Raw genomic sequence first — 17,500 nt, 5'->3', positions numbered from 1 at the left:
GATCATATGAAATAGAACATCTCTGAAATAAATATTCAAATACAATCCAGCCACACTTTGGCTAAAATAGATATGCTTACCCATTCAACACAGTATGCACAAACACTTTTTTACAAACACTTGTCCAGAAGCCATCTTAGCTTCTCATCTCTCTGTAAGGATCTCCCCTCATTGTAATGCTACATTCTCATTATGTAGGAAAAGGCTCGCACGTACGCACGACCTCACACATATTGTCCACACCAAAGAACTGCCTAGAACTAGATTCATAAGTCACCTCTGTGATCGCCTGTAGCAACAGGACATGCACAGATCTGCTAAGACAGCAATTTGGATATCCACCACCCCAAAAAGACACATCAGCATTCCCAAAGCTTGTCACCTCGAACACTCTGTCTCTAGGGAAGTTAAATGATGATTCCTACTTTCTAAGAAATGTCACAGCATCTCACATTACATTGGTATCTGAAACATATTACCTTAGCAAATCCATCTTTTATGTAACAGATGCTCGGCCACCTAGAATTGCTAGCACCATCCTAGCCATAGCTCACATAAAACAGCTTATACATATAAAACACATTGGCCAGCTCATTAAACACAGTATAAAAAATAACTGCACGTCTCTGGCAGCACAAAGTCTATCACACATTATTTCAACAGCCTGTCTCCGGGCTATAATAATAACTGATTGTAGAAAAATATTTCTTCATCTTCAACTTTCTCACACTCCCGTGTATGTGATTGGTCTGCAACTGCACAGACTCATGAAACACGCTGTAGAAAGGCAAAACTTCTCCCCGTAGAAGACAACTGGTGGCTTCTGTAGTCCAAAAGTGCCGTAAAACCCCGTACACTCGTAGAAACTCTCGCATGACAGCAAACCTCTCTGTAGTAGTTGATGGAAGTCTTGCTGGGCGTAGGGGAATGATGTTTATGGGGCTTCAGTACCATAAACATACATCTGTCAAACAATAACCCAAAAAATTGTAAGAAATACTAACTGAACATTTTCCCATTAATCACCACTAATATGACCACTGAACTAATTTCTAACTACAACTCGTGAAGGAACTTCATAAGATAGCTAAATCATAAATCACTATCATAACCCCATAAAGAAAATATAAAATTCTCCAAGTTAATTCTCCAATAATACAAAAAAAAGATCGCCAACCTCACATATACATTAGCACACAACAACTCTACGGACTACCATCATCCCATTTCAAACTCACAAATTCTCACAATATAAAACAAAACAAAAAGAGACCTAAAAAAAAACACGTTACAAATCAGCCCCAAATTATCAACAAAAATGTTCTCTCAAGCTCTGATATTACAGTAACCCACAAAATCAGTAAGAACCCTTTACTGTCTAACAGCAAAACCCTTTTCCTGTTTATATAATTAATCTCCATGAAATATAATGCTAAACACCCCTTTTATCTAACTCACATACCCCGACAAATCATATCTCCTGTCTAAAATAGAAATACTATGTAAGCTTAACCCCAATTACGACAAATCTCGTGGGAAAAGAAAAAAAGAAAATAAAAAGATAATAACAACAATAATAAGTGAACTTAACCATTACAAAGTGCATAATATATATAATATACATAATCCAACACTTTCCCCACTAAATGCAATATGTATCGTTACGGAATTTGCTATCGCAACACATGTCATTGGCCAGAAACGACCGGAAACATCCCCTTACAAAGTACATCTCCAGAATAGTTCAAAACTCTGAGTAATCAACACCAAAGGAAAAAAGTCAGCAACCGGACTCATCACGGCATTATCAGCAAAAATCCACCTGTGAACACGTCAGGTGCTCGAACTGCAGTATAGATTTGTCTAGTCAGACTTGTAACATCAGAAAACAGTACTCTCCAAAAAATCCTATACTGACACTATATCAGCACATTTCACAAATTATCTCCAGAAGATCACCAAGGAGCCCCCAAAAAAATTGTCCTTAAAGACATAACTCCCCCATGATACTGCCTAATTAAATAAAACAAATTATCACCTATTTGCGATATAAACTACGGTAAACTCGCAATTCAGCAAGTATATGCTGCCAAAATAACAACTGGTGAATATAAAAAATGCAACATCTCCATAAGGACTCATAAAACTGAAACTCAGTAATGCCACTCGCCTCCATTAGCCACAAAACCCATAGAACCACTGTACCCTTCTCTTTTGGCTCGTAAAACCCCAGAAATTCAGCTCCAAAAATCATAACCACCCACATATCACCATAATAATAATACCACCCAGGCAATATAAGTAGTCCCCTCCATTTTGCCAATAACCCCATATGGAATAAAAACAAGTATCTAAATAATATTATTACACTCCAAGCAGGGTAATCAAAAAATGAAACTCTGTCCCCAAAAAATGCACTCAAACCATCTAGCTGATACACTAAAAAAATATTGCCACATGTCTCCTCACAAAAGGGTTTCCATTTGCACCAAAAATGGCTGCAAAAATAATTGAACTAAACATAGCTCTTACCACCATAGGGCTAAACTATGGACTATCTCCAACAAAATAAAATATCACATAGCCAAAATGCTATATCTCCAATTCCCCAGTAAAATAACCTCGAAAAGCATCTCTAAGGAACTCAAAGTTACAGTCCAAAACTATAAACTCTCTGTTTAGCATACCTGCTGAGAAGGGCAAAAACATGGCAAATAAAATTGCCCACGAAATTCTAAAAAAAAAACCTCAGTGGGCCATAACTACAAATCCAAAGTGTTTAAGCAAAAGCTTCCCCATATTCACTATGGCACAGGCCACCAGAAACTTAATCAAGTTTCCTATCTCTGGCAAAGTTGCCACAGACACAACTGTGCAAGGCCAACAATTTCCGGAACATAAATATCCAGAAAAAAAATGTAGTGCCATTATGTACACATTCGAAAATGCAAAAATTCTCCCCTAAATCTCTCTGCAGATTCAAACGGCTGAAATTATAAACACATTCCCGAACAAAGATTCCAAGTCACGAACTGAGATAAAAATCTACACAAACTGTTATTCCCGTGACACCTGTAACATCTGTGACTCACGTAGACTTCAAGCAATTATCTGCTGAACCCATATTAAAAAGGAAAACTAAATTTGTGGTTAGTACCTCCCATATTCACAAACATCACCACCCTTAGTATCAGTATACCAACCTTAATTGTTAGTATCAGAAATAACACCAGTATCAGAACTCGCCAGTATCACTAGTATCCCCAGTATCACCAAATATCAGTACTCGCCCAATATTAGCACTCACCAGTATCACCAAAATTCACCAAAATTCACCACTCATAAATCATTGGCACATTCACCAAAATTATTATCACCTCGAACTCCCATAGAATCCCCATAAATATTTCCAGTAATAATAATTCTCCATAATAATTCTCCGTAATAATTCCATGTAATAATTTTCCATAAAATATTTTAATAAAATATCTCTAGTATCACCAGTAAGGGCCTCAATATTGTCATTCACCCATAACTCCAATATCACACCACTCATCACCAGTATCATCACCATTTGACATAACCAGGTACAACACCAATCATCACCATTTCAAAATAGTCTCCGTATCCCAAACACATCCTCATTAAAAAAATAATCTTTGTATCCCCAGTTATAATCATGTCCTCCATCATTGCGTAAAGGCATTCTCCAAAGCGTAAGGAAAACTTGCACCACATATATATTCATTTTCTCATTACGCAAAAGAAAGAAAAAATCGTTCTAAAAGAAACCCTACAGGCATGTCACATCATTGAACTATGTCGTCAAGGACTCAAGAGCATGGCAATGAACTTTCCTTTCCAAGGCCAAACTCGACCCCACAATCCTGACACACAGAAAAAAAAATTCACCCTCCCTTCAAGCATTTCCCCCTGAACCACACTAGTCTCCCTTTTGCTGGCTATCCAAAAAATACGCCAAGTGCGTATGCATGAGCGACCACTGTCTCCAAGGGCCAAAAAATGTAATCCAAGCATCCCCAAGAACTAAACTGCATGTATGAAACAATTCATATGAATACGTATGTTTTAAAAGAAAGACGAACGTATCGCCTTTAAACATGTGCCAAGAAAAAAACTCATCACATTCTGCTCTTATGGAGAAAATATAGGAATCTGAACTGATTCTTTAACTCCAAAAATGATTCATACACAAAGGCAAAAAAAAAATAATGCAACACTCACGCCGTCAATGAGAGAACACCCGATCGCCGATTTGTGTGCACATATGTATAAACACGCGAATACACACATACTTTCGTGTGTAGGAACAACTCAGCACTCGAACGAGAAAACACTTTGGCAAAAGCGCACTCACAACGCCCAACTGAGTGACCCAATGTTTGCAATGTCTCGCGACAGACAAATATGCTGACACTAATTAAATTTTTCCCTCTCAGTACCACAACCAACAGCTGAATAATTCTTATCCCCTATCACTTATTAATTGAATCCTTAACACATTCCCACAACCAGACCCTCAAAACAGCCTCTTTAAGCTGCTATTAATCTCACAAAAGGCTTAATATGGTTCTAAAACCGCTGCCACCACTAATAATGAGATTCTAAAATCTCGTTCTTCTATTTTAAAAGGTAGCGATGGATCCGTGCATCCAAGGCAACTGGTAACATCCACCCTCTTTCTCTCTCTCTCTCTCTCTCTCTCTCTCTCTCTCTCTCTCTCTCTCTCTCTCTCTCCAGAACACACTTACCCCCTCCATTACATAAGGCAATTAAATCAGACTCAAGAAATTATAAAAAATAACATTTATTTAAGGACAAAGCATTAGCTAAATAAACCTAGGTTCTTAACAAAAAGATTAAATGAATGATTGAACTCAGATAACCCCACTCCATATTCCTACTCTAAAATAGCCAACATCATTTTAGTCATGAAACTGGAAAAGTCACAACAGTCCATAGTAACACCATGACACATTATTTAAGTTCCCATATTAATTAAGTCCGTTCCCCTTTCTCCAAATCAATTCCCCCTTTCTCCAGAATCGCTTGTTAGAAGACAGGAGAACACTTCGATAAGAATAAGATTATAATCAAAAGATCATATGAAATAGAACATCTCTGAAATAAATATTCAAATACAATCCAGCCACACTTTGGCCAAAATAAATCTGATTACCCATTCAATACAGTATGCACAAACACTTCTCAATAAACACTTTTACAGAAGCCATCTTGGCTTCTCGCCTCTCTGTAAGGATCTCCCCTCATTGTAATGCTACATTCTCATTATGTAGGAAAAGTTTCGCACATACGCACAACCTCACACATATTGTCCACACCAAAGAACTGCCTAGAACTAGATTCATAAGTCACCTTTGTGATCACCTGTAGCAACAGGACATGCACAGATCTGCTAAGACAGCAATTTGGATATCCACCACCCCAAAAAGACACATCAGCATTCCCAAAGCTCATCACCTCAAACACTCTGTGTCTTGGGAAGTTAAATGATGATTCCTACATTCTAAGAAATGTCACAGCACCTCACATTACAATGGTATCTGAAATATTTTATCTTATCAAATCCATCTTTTATGTAATTAATACATACATAATATATATATATATATATATATATATATATAGATATAGATATAGATATAGATATAGATATATATAGATATAGATATAGATATAGTATAGATATAGATAGATAGAGATATAGAGATATAGATATATAGATATATATATATATATATATATATATATATATATATATATATGTATATATACATATATTCTTACATACATATACATATGCATAAGTGTGTGTCCACACGCACCCGCATACGCAAGTTGTGACAATGCTTCAATCAACGAATACTTCATTATTTTTCGAAAAATGCTTTCGAAGTTGAACGAAGTCAGAAAGCTTGTTTTATTGTTTTTCTGTTAATCTGTGGTAAGGAAATCATCTAAGGACACATATATCACATGGCAAAAGTACCCAAGTTATAATGGTATATCTATTCAAACTCTGTACATTTGTATCTTTGACCACGACAAAATTCAGTTTCCACTGGAACTATAAATGGGATTCGAATTAAAATATAAAATTAGGACATAAGCCACGAATTGGGGAGTATAAAGTCAATCAGCGCTGAAAATACCGTTGAAACAATTGATAAGAGAGGATGAAAAGAAAGATGGATGAATGAGAATATGAATAGAAAGCTTCCGTAGATTGGAGATTAGTGAAAGTGAGCTGAAAGCCTCATATAATTAGCTTAAAGACGAAATATGCCTAAATTGTGTACTCCAAAACGCAAAAATGCTTACGCTCTCCTTGTAAACATAATACTATATGGTAAAAATTAAAACCTTCATGCTTTTCCTAGATAAAGGGCTTAGTAATTATCCATTGTTAAGAATAACCCGCTATCAGTAGTAATTTACCTCCTGAAATGAAGGAAACAATAGATTTTAAGAAACATTCATTTATCTCCCAAAAGCCAATTGTGGGACGAGACAGTGGCAGCAGAGAATCATTGGCGGACAAGAGTCACAACGAGGAGAGTGGCCTTGGATGGCGTTCCTCAACATCACCACAGAAGACCAACACATCCGTTTCAGCTGTGGCGGGAGCATCTTATCGAGAGACACCATTATTTCTGCCGCCCACTGTTTCTCTTCTTATACTGTGTAAGTGTATTTACTGATTTTATTACGAGTCAAAAACTTGAGTAATTTGAAACGGTTGCTCGCCACTTTGTATTCCAAAGGTTTAAAATCGGATGGAACAAATCCTAACAGTACAGCCAAAGGTTTAAAATCGGATGGAACAAATCCTAACATTACAGCCAAAGGGTAAGAATAGGATGGAACAAGTCCTAACAGTACAGCCAAAGGGTTAGAATTGGATGGAACAAGTCCTAACAGTACAGCTTAAGGGTTAGAATTGGATGGAACAAAGTCTAACAGTACAGCGAAAGGGTTAGAATCAGATGGAACAAATACTAACAGTACAGCCAAAGTGTAAGAATAGGATGGAACAAGTCCTAACAGTACAGCCAAAGGGAGAGAAACGGATGGAACAAATCCTAACAGTACAGACAAAGGGTTAGAATCGGATGGAATAAATCATAAGAGTACAGCCAAAGTGTTAGAATAGGATGGAACAAATCCTAACAGTACAGCCAAAGGGTTAGAATTGGAGGGAACAAGTCCTAACAGTACAGCCAAAGGGTTAGAATAGGATGGAACAAGTCCTAACAGTACAGCCAAAGGGTTAAGAATAGGATGGAACAAATCCTAACAGTACAAGCCAGTCAACCAAGGGTTAGAATAGGATGGAACACGTCCTAACATACAGCAAGGGTCATAATAGGATGGAACAATCCTAACGTACAGCTAAAGGGTTAGAATAGGATGGAACAAATCCTAACAGTACAGCCAAAGGGTTAGAATAGGATGGAACAAGTCCTAACAGTACAGCCAAAGGGTTATAATAGGATGGAACAAATCCTAACAGTACAGCCAAAGGGTTAGAATAGGATGGAACAAGTCCTAACAGTACAGCCAAAGGTTAGAATAGGATGGAACAAATCCTAGCAGTACAGCCAAAGGGTTAGAATAGGATGGAACAAATCCTAAGAGTGCAACCAAAGGGTTAGAATAGGATGGAACACGTCCTAACAGTACAGCCAAAGGGTCATAATAGGATGGAACAAATCCTAACAGTACAGCTAAAGGGTTAGAATAGGATGGAACAAATCCTAACAGTACAGCCAAAATGTTAGAATAGGATGGAACAAATCCTAGGAGTGCAACCAAAGGGTTAGAATAGGATGGAACACGTCCTAACAGTACAGCCAAAGGGTTAGCATAGGATGGAACAAATCCTAACAGTACAGCTAAAGGGTTAGAATAGGATGGAACAAATCCTAACAGTACAGCCAAAGGATTAGAATAGGATGGAACAAATCCTAACAGTACAGCCAAAGGGTTAGAATTGGATGGAACAAATCCTAACAGTACAGCCAAATATTTAGAATCGGATGGAACAAATCCTAACAGTACAGCCAAAAGGTTAGAATAGGATGAAACAAATCCTAACAGTACAGCCAAAGGGTTAGAATAGGATGAAACAAATCCTAACAGTACAGCCAAAGGGTTAGCATAGGATGGAACAAATCCTGACAGTACAGCCAAAAGGTTAGAATAGGATGGAACAAGTCCTAACAGTACAGCCAAAGGGTTAGAATAGGATGAAACAAGTCCTAACAGTACAGCCAAAGGGTTAGAATAGGATGAAACAAATCCTAACAGTACAGCCAAAGGGTTAGAATAGGATGAAACAAATCCTAACAGTACAGCCAAAGGGTTAGAATAGGATGAAACAAATCCTAGCAGTACAGGCAGTTAGCCAATAGATGAAACAAATCCTAAAGTACAGCCAGGGTAGAATAAAAGGAAATGAAACCATCCTAACAGTACAGCCAAAAGGGTAGAATAGGATAACAAATCCTAACAGTACAGCCAAATGTAGCCAAATAGAGGTGGAACAGCCTAGCAGGTGGGAACAAATCCTCAGTCAGCATAGAATAGGAGGAACAAATCCTAAAGTACAGCCAAAGGGTTGCCTTAAAGAATAGGATGCAAATCCTAACAGTACAGGCGGGATCCTGAACCAAGTACAGGCCAAAAGGGGTAGAATAGGATGGAACAAGTCCTAACAGTACAGCCAAAGGGTTAAGAATAGGATGGAACAAGTCCTAACAGTACAGCAAAAGGGTTAGAATAGGATGGAACAAGTCCTAACAGTACAGCCAAAAGGCTAGAATAGGATGGAACTAGTCCTAACAGTACAGCCAAAAGGTTAGAATGCATGTATACTATATATAGTTATATAATAGTATATATATATATATATATATATTTATATAATATATATATATAGATATATATATATATATATATATAATACGTATATATATGTGTGTGTGTGTTTGTGCATATATAATTTTTAGTAATACATTTTTCCTCAATCTTTTATGTACATAATTATATATATAAAAGAGAGAGGAAGAATGTATGAATGTAAATCATTTGAAATTTACTTTTTTCAGGGGACCACTGTCATCAGTTGATGCGGTAGTAGGCGTATCAGACATTTTTTCTCACTCAGCTTCAGTTCATTCTGTATCACAAATCAAAATTCATGAAAACTTCTCGAGCAGCACAGTAAGTTTTACATTAAATCTTCGTCTTTTAGGATTCATAAATTTATATTCAATGATGAATTGTTCTCGATAATGAGAAAAAAATGAATTGTGATACTGTAAACAGTTCATACATTTCTTTGTGACAATGCAAGTGTCACAAAATAATGAAGGCTTCATTTCATTTTCTTAAGTGTTCCTGAAAACCTTTCTTAGCATAGAAGGGTAGGAAAGTATAAACAGCGTAGGTCCACTTGACAGTTTTAGGCCGTATGACTGCATCCTAGTTAATCAAGCTTTTACATATTATTCGAAGCAAAACAAAGATAAATAGAAAAACTATCACGAGGAGAAAAACAAGCAGGACAAATGAATCAGATTCTTCACCACATAATATTCCCAGATATATGAGTAGGAACAGTGATGAATGTAAAGTGAAACTGACCTTAAACGAAATGGAAACACATAGATAATTATATTCAACTGACATTGTTCAGGGATCTATCCCTTTGTTTTGGCAGCGTAAACATGAAATAAAGCACAAAGAAGGACTCAACAGTTACTGTAAGTTTAAGGTCTAATATGTACTTGGTAGAGAACAAACAGAGCAGGCAACTAAAATTAATCCAAAGGACCCATAAAACCAATGCCAATGTGGGAAGAATGGGACAAAATTATGACTGGACATCTTTCCCACCGTTATCCCTGCATTTAGGGGTCCGTTGCCTGATGCGCCTTTTCCACTGCCTTCTTTCAAAGGCATCATCCTCCACCAAACCTCTTCTCTCCATATCTTCCTTCACTTTATCTCACCATCTCATTCTCTGTCTCCCTCTTGATCTTCTTCCTCTAACAGGTTCCTCCCAAGCACTCTTCACTCCCTCCTCGTCGTCCATCCTCAACACATGCCCATACTATCTCAATCGTGACTCTCTTATCTCCTCTGTAATCTTTACTAAGCCTGCCCATCTTCTTATTTCATCATTTTCCAATCTCTCAAGCAGCGACATTCCCATAATCCACCTCAGCGTTCTCATTTCTGTTCTCTCAAGCTTTACTTCCTCTTTTCTTCTTAGAGCCCATGTTTCTGCTCCAGCTCCATACATTTACAAATATAACTGGCAAAATTATGACTGGACATATTCAAACCAATGAGGACAGAAACAAAGGAAATACCATGGTTTTCAGCAAGCAAGTTTGATCAATACAAAATTAAATATACGTCAGTAACACAAATTGCATCCAAAAATACATGTATGGGTCTTTACATGTCAAAACATTTACTTGAGAGATAATTGTAAACAATGACGACATTTTACACAGAGACGAGTGGGTACAATTTAGCATGGCCATTGCCTGACAAAGAAAACTGGGAGAGGAGAAGGCAAAACCATAAATAAATCAACACATGAAGCTCTCAAGGGTTAACCAAAATCTGATGCAATCTAAGTGATAAATAAGCGCATAGCCTTGAAATACTTAGGACCTACTTGCTAGTAGAGATATATGGAACAGATAAAAGAAGGTAAACCTATTGCCAACTAAACCAAAATAGAAGAACTGAAGACAAAGCATTAAGTACACCTAACAAAATCGGAAGTATAAAGCTACTGCACTGTCTTCATGTCCAAAATCTAGCACTGAATTTTGACCATATTGTCTAATATCCAACTCTTGAAGTATGGAATACTAGCAGCAACATTCAGTTTGCCTGGATAAGCTCAACCTTCTCCAAAACTGATTATGCCCAACTGGAACCACTTCTTGTCCTGCCTCTCCACCATCATAGGTCCTCCATTGTCACTCTGAGGGTTAATATTGACTTTACCATTAATAATGAAACAATGCCAAACATTATATGAATTAGCTTTTATTTAATTTCCAATGTATTTCACAGTAGCCCAGTAGAGGAGGCATTTGTATTTATATTTAGATGTCTTGAAGTCTGAAATTCTTGATAAAAGACAATACTTCAGTTAGCATAGCATACTTCATGTCTGGATCCTTTAGCTATGTTGGAAACCTGTTTCATATTCACCCTTTCCAATCTTCTGGCGTTGGTTGGCAAATTGCTCCTCAGAGAGAGAGAGAGAGAGAGAGAGAGAGAGAGAGAGAGAGAGGAGAGAGATATATATATATATATATAGGAATATATAATATATATTATATATATATATATATATATATATGTGTGTGTGTATGTATGTATATATATATAAATTAAATTGATCTTCATACTCCGTATAATATTGATTTGTCTTTACTTTACATGCAATATCCACAGCTTGAGAACGATATTGCCATCTTGACACTAGCAGCCCCATTAACGTTCAATGCCTACGTTCAACCAGTGTGCCTTGGAACTGATGCTATGATATTCCCAAAGAGAAAAATAGAAACTATGGGATGGGGCTTTGATGGTTCTGGTACGTAAAATATAAACGTGGTTAAAATACTCTATCAGTACTATTTACAGCTTCTCACAACACCATCAATATTTGTCTTATGAACATTATTGCCATTATTATTCTCATTGCTGTGAACCATTTTGATGGCTTTGGTACGTATTCACATTTCAGAAGGAGATATGCCAGATAAACTGCAACACGTAACTTTGGATATCTACAATCCAGAAACTTGCAAAAATGTATACAGTGAATATGTTCAGGACAAAAACTTCTGCACTCTAACCCCTGGAAAGGATGCCTGTATTGTAAGTATTTACTCGTTAATATTCACCATCTTCAAGTAGTTTTCTGTTATTTGTATAATGTAGCATGTTGGACAGACGAGTCCGTGCAAATCCTGACAAGATGTCATTTTCTGAGTCTAATATCCAACTTTCAGATTTCCAAACATCCAAGGTATAAATACTAATACCTGCTCTATTGGGTTTCTCTGAAATGCATTGGAAATTAAATAAGATCGAATCTATTTCATGTGTGACATTGTTTCATTTCTAATGGCAAAGTGAATCTTAAACCTCAGGGTGACAGTGGAGGACCTATGGTGGTGGAGAAGGAAAACAAGTGGTACCAGTTGGGCATAATCAGTTTTGGAGAAGGTTGTGCTGCTCCAGACAAACCGAATGTTGCTGCTAGTATTCCATACTTCAAGAGTTGGATATTTGACAATATGGTCAAAATTCAGTGCTAGACTGTGGACAAGAGGACAATGCAATACCTTATTTTTCAGATTCTGTAACTACTCTATCATTTTTCTGTAAAATTTTAAAACTAATTTACAAATTGTGCTTGAAAATGGTGAGTAGCACTTTTGGAAAATACATATCATCCAAATTGAAAATGCTCTGTAATTAGACAAATTAATTTTTTCACAAACAGTTCCTGAAGAGAGGGCCATATTTTTGAACTACCAGCTTCCCTGTTTTAAGAGCCTGCTCGTGAAATTCCTTCGTGGAGCAGTATTTTAAAAACATAGGGCAAGCGCTTTCATAAAGAGGGTCTGTACGGAATGGTTGGTACGCCGGAAGAGATAAACAAATATTTCATTCAGATCGAAAGACGGCTATTCTACTTCTATACCACTTTATGCCTATATATTATATATGTGAACTTCATCACTTACACAATTGCTTTGTGCATTAATACAATTACTACAGCAGAGTCTAGCTGCCTTTACAGCTAAGCCCGCCTACTGATTACGTCACGACTATTCCTTGAAGCTGTTTGGTTGGAAATAGTTTCGAAAAGTTCGTTAATCTGTGGCTCATTTCATCTTCATTTATTTTGCAATGGTTGTTTTGCCAAACTAAAATACGTTGGGCTGATTATAATGTAATCCAAGAGGTGGCAAAAGGCGAATCTGATACAGCTCTGAAGTTCATAAACACCCGCCAGGAACTCAGGAACATGAGGTCTCCTAAGTACAAAGACAGTCTTTTACAAGAATGCAAATAACACCATTTGCATTGAAGTACTGAAAAAAATAGACTACTAAAATATTTGGCATGTGTTATACGTTCCAATACTTACATTAGTTACGCGGACCTCGTTTAATTTTCCAATAATTTTCACCTTCCGATTACTTTCGTCTTCGCCACGAAGACCTTCGCGGCACAAAAATAACATTTTAGCTGCAAACAGCTTCTTCTTCTAAGATGTCAGTTTAAAAATACGGTCCTGGAGATCGTCAGCCTTTTTATTATCACTTTGAAAACTAGATAGTAGTTTTTAATGAAGTAAGAAACACTGATGAAAAACAGCCAAGAAGGAAATTCATTTTACAAGTTTCTAATAACGAAAATATATTCAACTTAACAGATTGGCTTCAATATATTGTCTGTAAAGTAAGGTGCATCTATGGAATTTCAACTTTTAGCTGAAGGGTTTACATGATATAAAACTTAAGCTGCCAAACCAAACACTGAGACACTCCCAGCCACTCAATACTTAAGACAATAAAAATACGGAGTTAGAGCAGCAGGACACCAAGATGAAATTATTCAGAAAATACAGGAGATTGTATCTTCTTTCCCACCGTTATCCCTACGCTAAGGGGTCGGTTACCTGATGCGCCTTCTCCTCTGCCTTCTATCAAAGGCATCATCCTCCACCAAAACTCTTTACTCCTTCACTTTATCTCACCATCTCATTCTCTGTCTCCCTCTTGATCTTCTTCCTCTAACAGGTTCCTCCCAAGCCCTCTTCACTCCCTCCTCATCATCCATCCTCAACACATGCCCATACCATCTCAATCGTGACTCAATTATCACCTCTGTAATCTTTACTAAGTCTGCCCTCCTTCTTATTTCATCATTTTCCAATATCTCAAGCAGCGATTTTCCCATAATCCACCTCAGCGTTTTCATCTCTGTTCTCTTAGGCTTTACTTCCTCTTTTCTTCTTAGAGGCCATGTTTCTGCTCCATACATTAACACTGCTCTTATCACTGTGTTATATATCTTGACTTTTAGCTTGAATGGCATTTTCTTATCTCATACCACTTCAGTTACTTCTGTCCACTTCCCCCATGCAGCTTTTATCCTACTGCCAACTTCAGCCTCACATCCTCCCTCTTAGCTTAAAGTAGATCCTAAGTATTTAAACTTTTCTGCCTGTTTTATAATAAAGCCTCCTCTTTCTTGTATTACTATTCTGTCTCTATCTTCCCTACTGCTCAGCAAAACCTCTGTTTTATTTACATTCACCTTTAAGCCACCCCTCCCTAAAGATTCCTGCCACTCTCCAACCCTTCTCTGTAGGTCCTCCTCATACTGCACTAAAAGGTAATAGTTACAGAGAAGTTGAAGAACAAGATTGAAGGAGAAAGCTCAAATGGAGGTAGAATAAAAGGCTACGAAGTAGATGAAGCTAGAAGCCGAAGGGACACTGCAAACATCCTTTAGTAATGCCTACAATGCACCACATGAGGTGCACCGATGGCACCACCCCCTTACAGGGTAAATAATTATTTAAGAAAATTTGAAAAATAAACCTTATACTGTACCTAAAATCACAGTGCAAAGCTTTCCTGTGTAAACGCTTTACCAGAAACACTCTGAGGCGATGTCAGGAGTTTATCAATGGTCTAGTACTTGTTTCCTATCACTTGGAAAGCCTGACTGAATATTCTTTACACTTTTAAAAAATTAACTTTCAAAACAACGATAATCACTATCATCATACTATGCATAATCTCTTCAAATTTTCTATAGTACACTAGCTCAGACTGTACAATGGGTTGTCTACTCTCATCTACCTTGTGTGCTCTATGCCTGAACATATAATTGCTGTAGCTAGTTCTGGGTTTTGGAAGTGGTAGGAATCCTGCAACATTCACATCCACCACCTCAGCCTCTGAACACCACACCTCCCTGTTACTCCCTTATTTGTAATACTGTCTACCCTGGGAGTATCAGCCATGAACATAGGCACAAGAGCGGTATTACAAGGGGCTCTTGCCATCCCACCACAGCCATTGAGAACAAGTAGAATTCAAATTAAGTTCTCCTCAAAATCAGGTAGACATGGGGGGAAATATAAAAATTAACAAAAATGAGTGAGTCATTAATACAGGTAGTCTTATCGGAACAGATATTTACGATTCACTGTAACAAACTCCATAAATCCAGGACTCTGTAAAATCCCATCTATTAACCTTCGTCACTTGCAAATATCCTACAATTTCTGGGTTCTCAACATACAAAATCAGTTATCAGTAGGAAAAATTACTTTACATCCTCTCCATTTTGCCACCCTGTTTATGGCAGTCTCTGTAGACCAGACAAAGTAACTTTCAAACCAAAGGCTCATCAGCCACGTCATCATCTTTGTGGTAGGTTAGATTTGGCTTCTCCCGTAGGGAACTCCAGTTCCTTCTCCTTTGTCTTCCTGCTCCCTGGACATTCTCATATGCAACTGACATGTCAGTGCTGCTCACTCCCTGTAGTCTATTTTATGGTCCTTTTATGCCCTATTTCTTTACTGACATTCATTCTTGGACTATCATTTTTGTATTATTAGTGGTTTATATTTAATGTGCCAAGTAGTGTGTGGATGATAACTGATAATCATATGGTAAAATCATACCATCAGTGGCAGATTTAAGGGGGAGACCTGGTCACGTGGCCCCCACCCCCCTCCCGCCATGGACAGATTATTGTGCAAATCTCAAAGCAATAATTAAATTTTGATCATGTGTACCCACTGCACTCAAGTAAAATATTGATAGAAGATCACAATAACTATAAAGAAGCGTCGAGAGAAACGGAAAGAATAAAAGCTCAAACAAAAAGAGAAACATGGGAAAGAATAGGAGAAGATCTGGGAAATGATCTCCAAGGTACCAGAAAACTCATATATAGCACTGCCAAAAACTATAGAAAGGGAAGCCAACCACCCTCTTATGTAATCAAAGACCCTATGGATGGGACAATTTTAACCGAACCCCGAGAAATTGAATTAGGATGGAAACATCACTTTGAAACACTACTAAACAACGGAAACAATGACCTTGAAGAGCATGTAGAATTTGATGTGGTTGGGGATGCAGAACCTGACATAACAACACTGGAGTTAAAAAATGCTCTCAAGAGGATGAGAAATGGTAAGGCCCCTGGAGTGGATACAATACCTGCAGAGCTCCTTAAAAACATGGGGGAGGATGGAGTCATCTGGCTACTAGAGCTAATCGACATACTCTGGAATGGGCAAATGCCACCTGAAGACTGGAGAAGAGATCTAATATGCCCAATCTATAAGAAAGGTGACAAGACAAATTGCAGCAATTATAGAGGAATATCCCTAATGTCACATGCTTTTAAAGTATATGAAAGAATACTTGAAACTAGATTGAGAGGATATGTTGAACCAAAGCTGGGTGAATGGCAAAACGGTTTTCGACCAGGAAGAGGGACAACTGATATGATTTTCTCCCTCAAGATGATATTTGAGAAGAGCTGGGAATGGGACAGGGATAGATATATTGCTTTTATAGATCTAGAAAAGGCTTTTGATAGAGTACCAAGAATGAAAATATGGGATGCCCTAAAAGACCCTTACTATGGAATCCCTGAGAAACTTATAAGAGCAATTTATAACACCTATCAAAACATCAGATCCAGAGTAAAAACAAATCAAGAGAATGAAGACTGGTTTGAAATAAAATCAGGAGTAAGACAGGGCAGCGTCCTTTCGCCACTTCTTTTTATATTGTTCTTAGATAAATGTATGAGGGAACTAGGTGAGGATGAAGCTGCAGATATGACCATCAACCTTATGTATGCAGATGACCATGCAATGATAGCCCTCAGCGCAGAATCTCTCCAAGAAAACGTCAACAACTGGAACGCGATCTTAACAGCTAATGGAATGCGGATCAACAAGAATAAGACAGAGATCATGCACTTATCACGAACACCAAGTAACGTAGATGTAGAATTAGAAGGTCAGACATTGAAACAGTGTAGAAATTTCAAATACTTAGGAGTAGAGTTTAGTGACCAAAACGATTCAAAACTGGAAACAACTACCCGAATACAGAAATTCAGTAACAATCTGTATCTGCTCTACCCACTAATGAAAGACAGAAATATACCTCGCAAAGTGAAAACCATAATATACCTCTCTATTTTAAGACCAATATTGACTTATGGCCATGAATCATGGACATTAACATCAAGAACTAGAAACCAACTTCAAGCAGCTGAAATGAAAGCCCTAAGACTCATAAAAGGTGTAACAAGACTAGATAGGCTACGAAATGAAGACATTAGAAGAGAACTGGGAGTGGAG

The 17,500-nt window shown here is 37.5% G+C and overlaps 1 protein-coding gene across 1 annotated transcript in view; it reads left to right on the top strand.

Moving 5' to 3' along the window:
- LOC135211704 (prostasin-like) overlaps positions 1 to 12,551 on the top strand; it is a 22,715-nt gene extending 10,164 nt beyond the window's left edge. Inside the window, exons 2-6 of the mRNA XM_064244952.1 lie at positions 6,537 to 6,726; positions 9,153 to 9,267; positions 11,530 to 11,671; positions 11,825 to 11,958; positions 12,234 to 12,551. Of these exons, the coding sequence (XP_064101022.1) occupies positions 6,611 to 6,726; positions 9,153 to 9,267; positions 11,530 to 11,671; positions 11,825 to 11,958; positions 12,234 to 12,401 (675 nt within the window). The 5' untranslated portion in view covers positions 6,537 to 6,610 and the 3' untranslated portion in view covers positions 12,402 to 12,551. The remainder of the gene's footprint in view (positions 1 to 6,536; positions 6,727 to 9,152; positions 9,268 to 11,529; positions 11,672 to 11,824; positions 11,959 to 12,233) is intronic.
- The last annotated feature ends 4,949 nt before the right edge of the window (positions 12,552 to 17,500 follow it).

This window comes from Macrobrachium nipponense, chromosome 4, assembly GCF_015104395.2.
Source record: "Macrobrachium nipponense isolate FS-2020 chromosome 4, ASM1510439v2, whole genome shotgun sequence".
NCBI classification, from domain to species: Eukaryota; Metazoa; Arthropoda; class Malacostraca; order Decapoda; family Palaemonidae; genus Macrobrachium; species Macrobrachium nipponense.
This window is presented reverse-complemented; position numbering and strand designations above follow the sequence as displayed.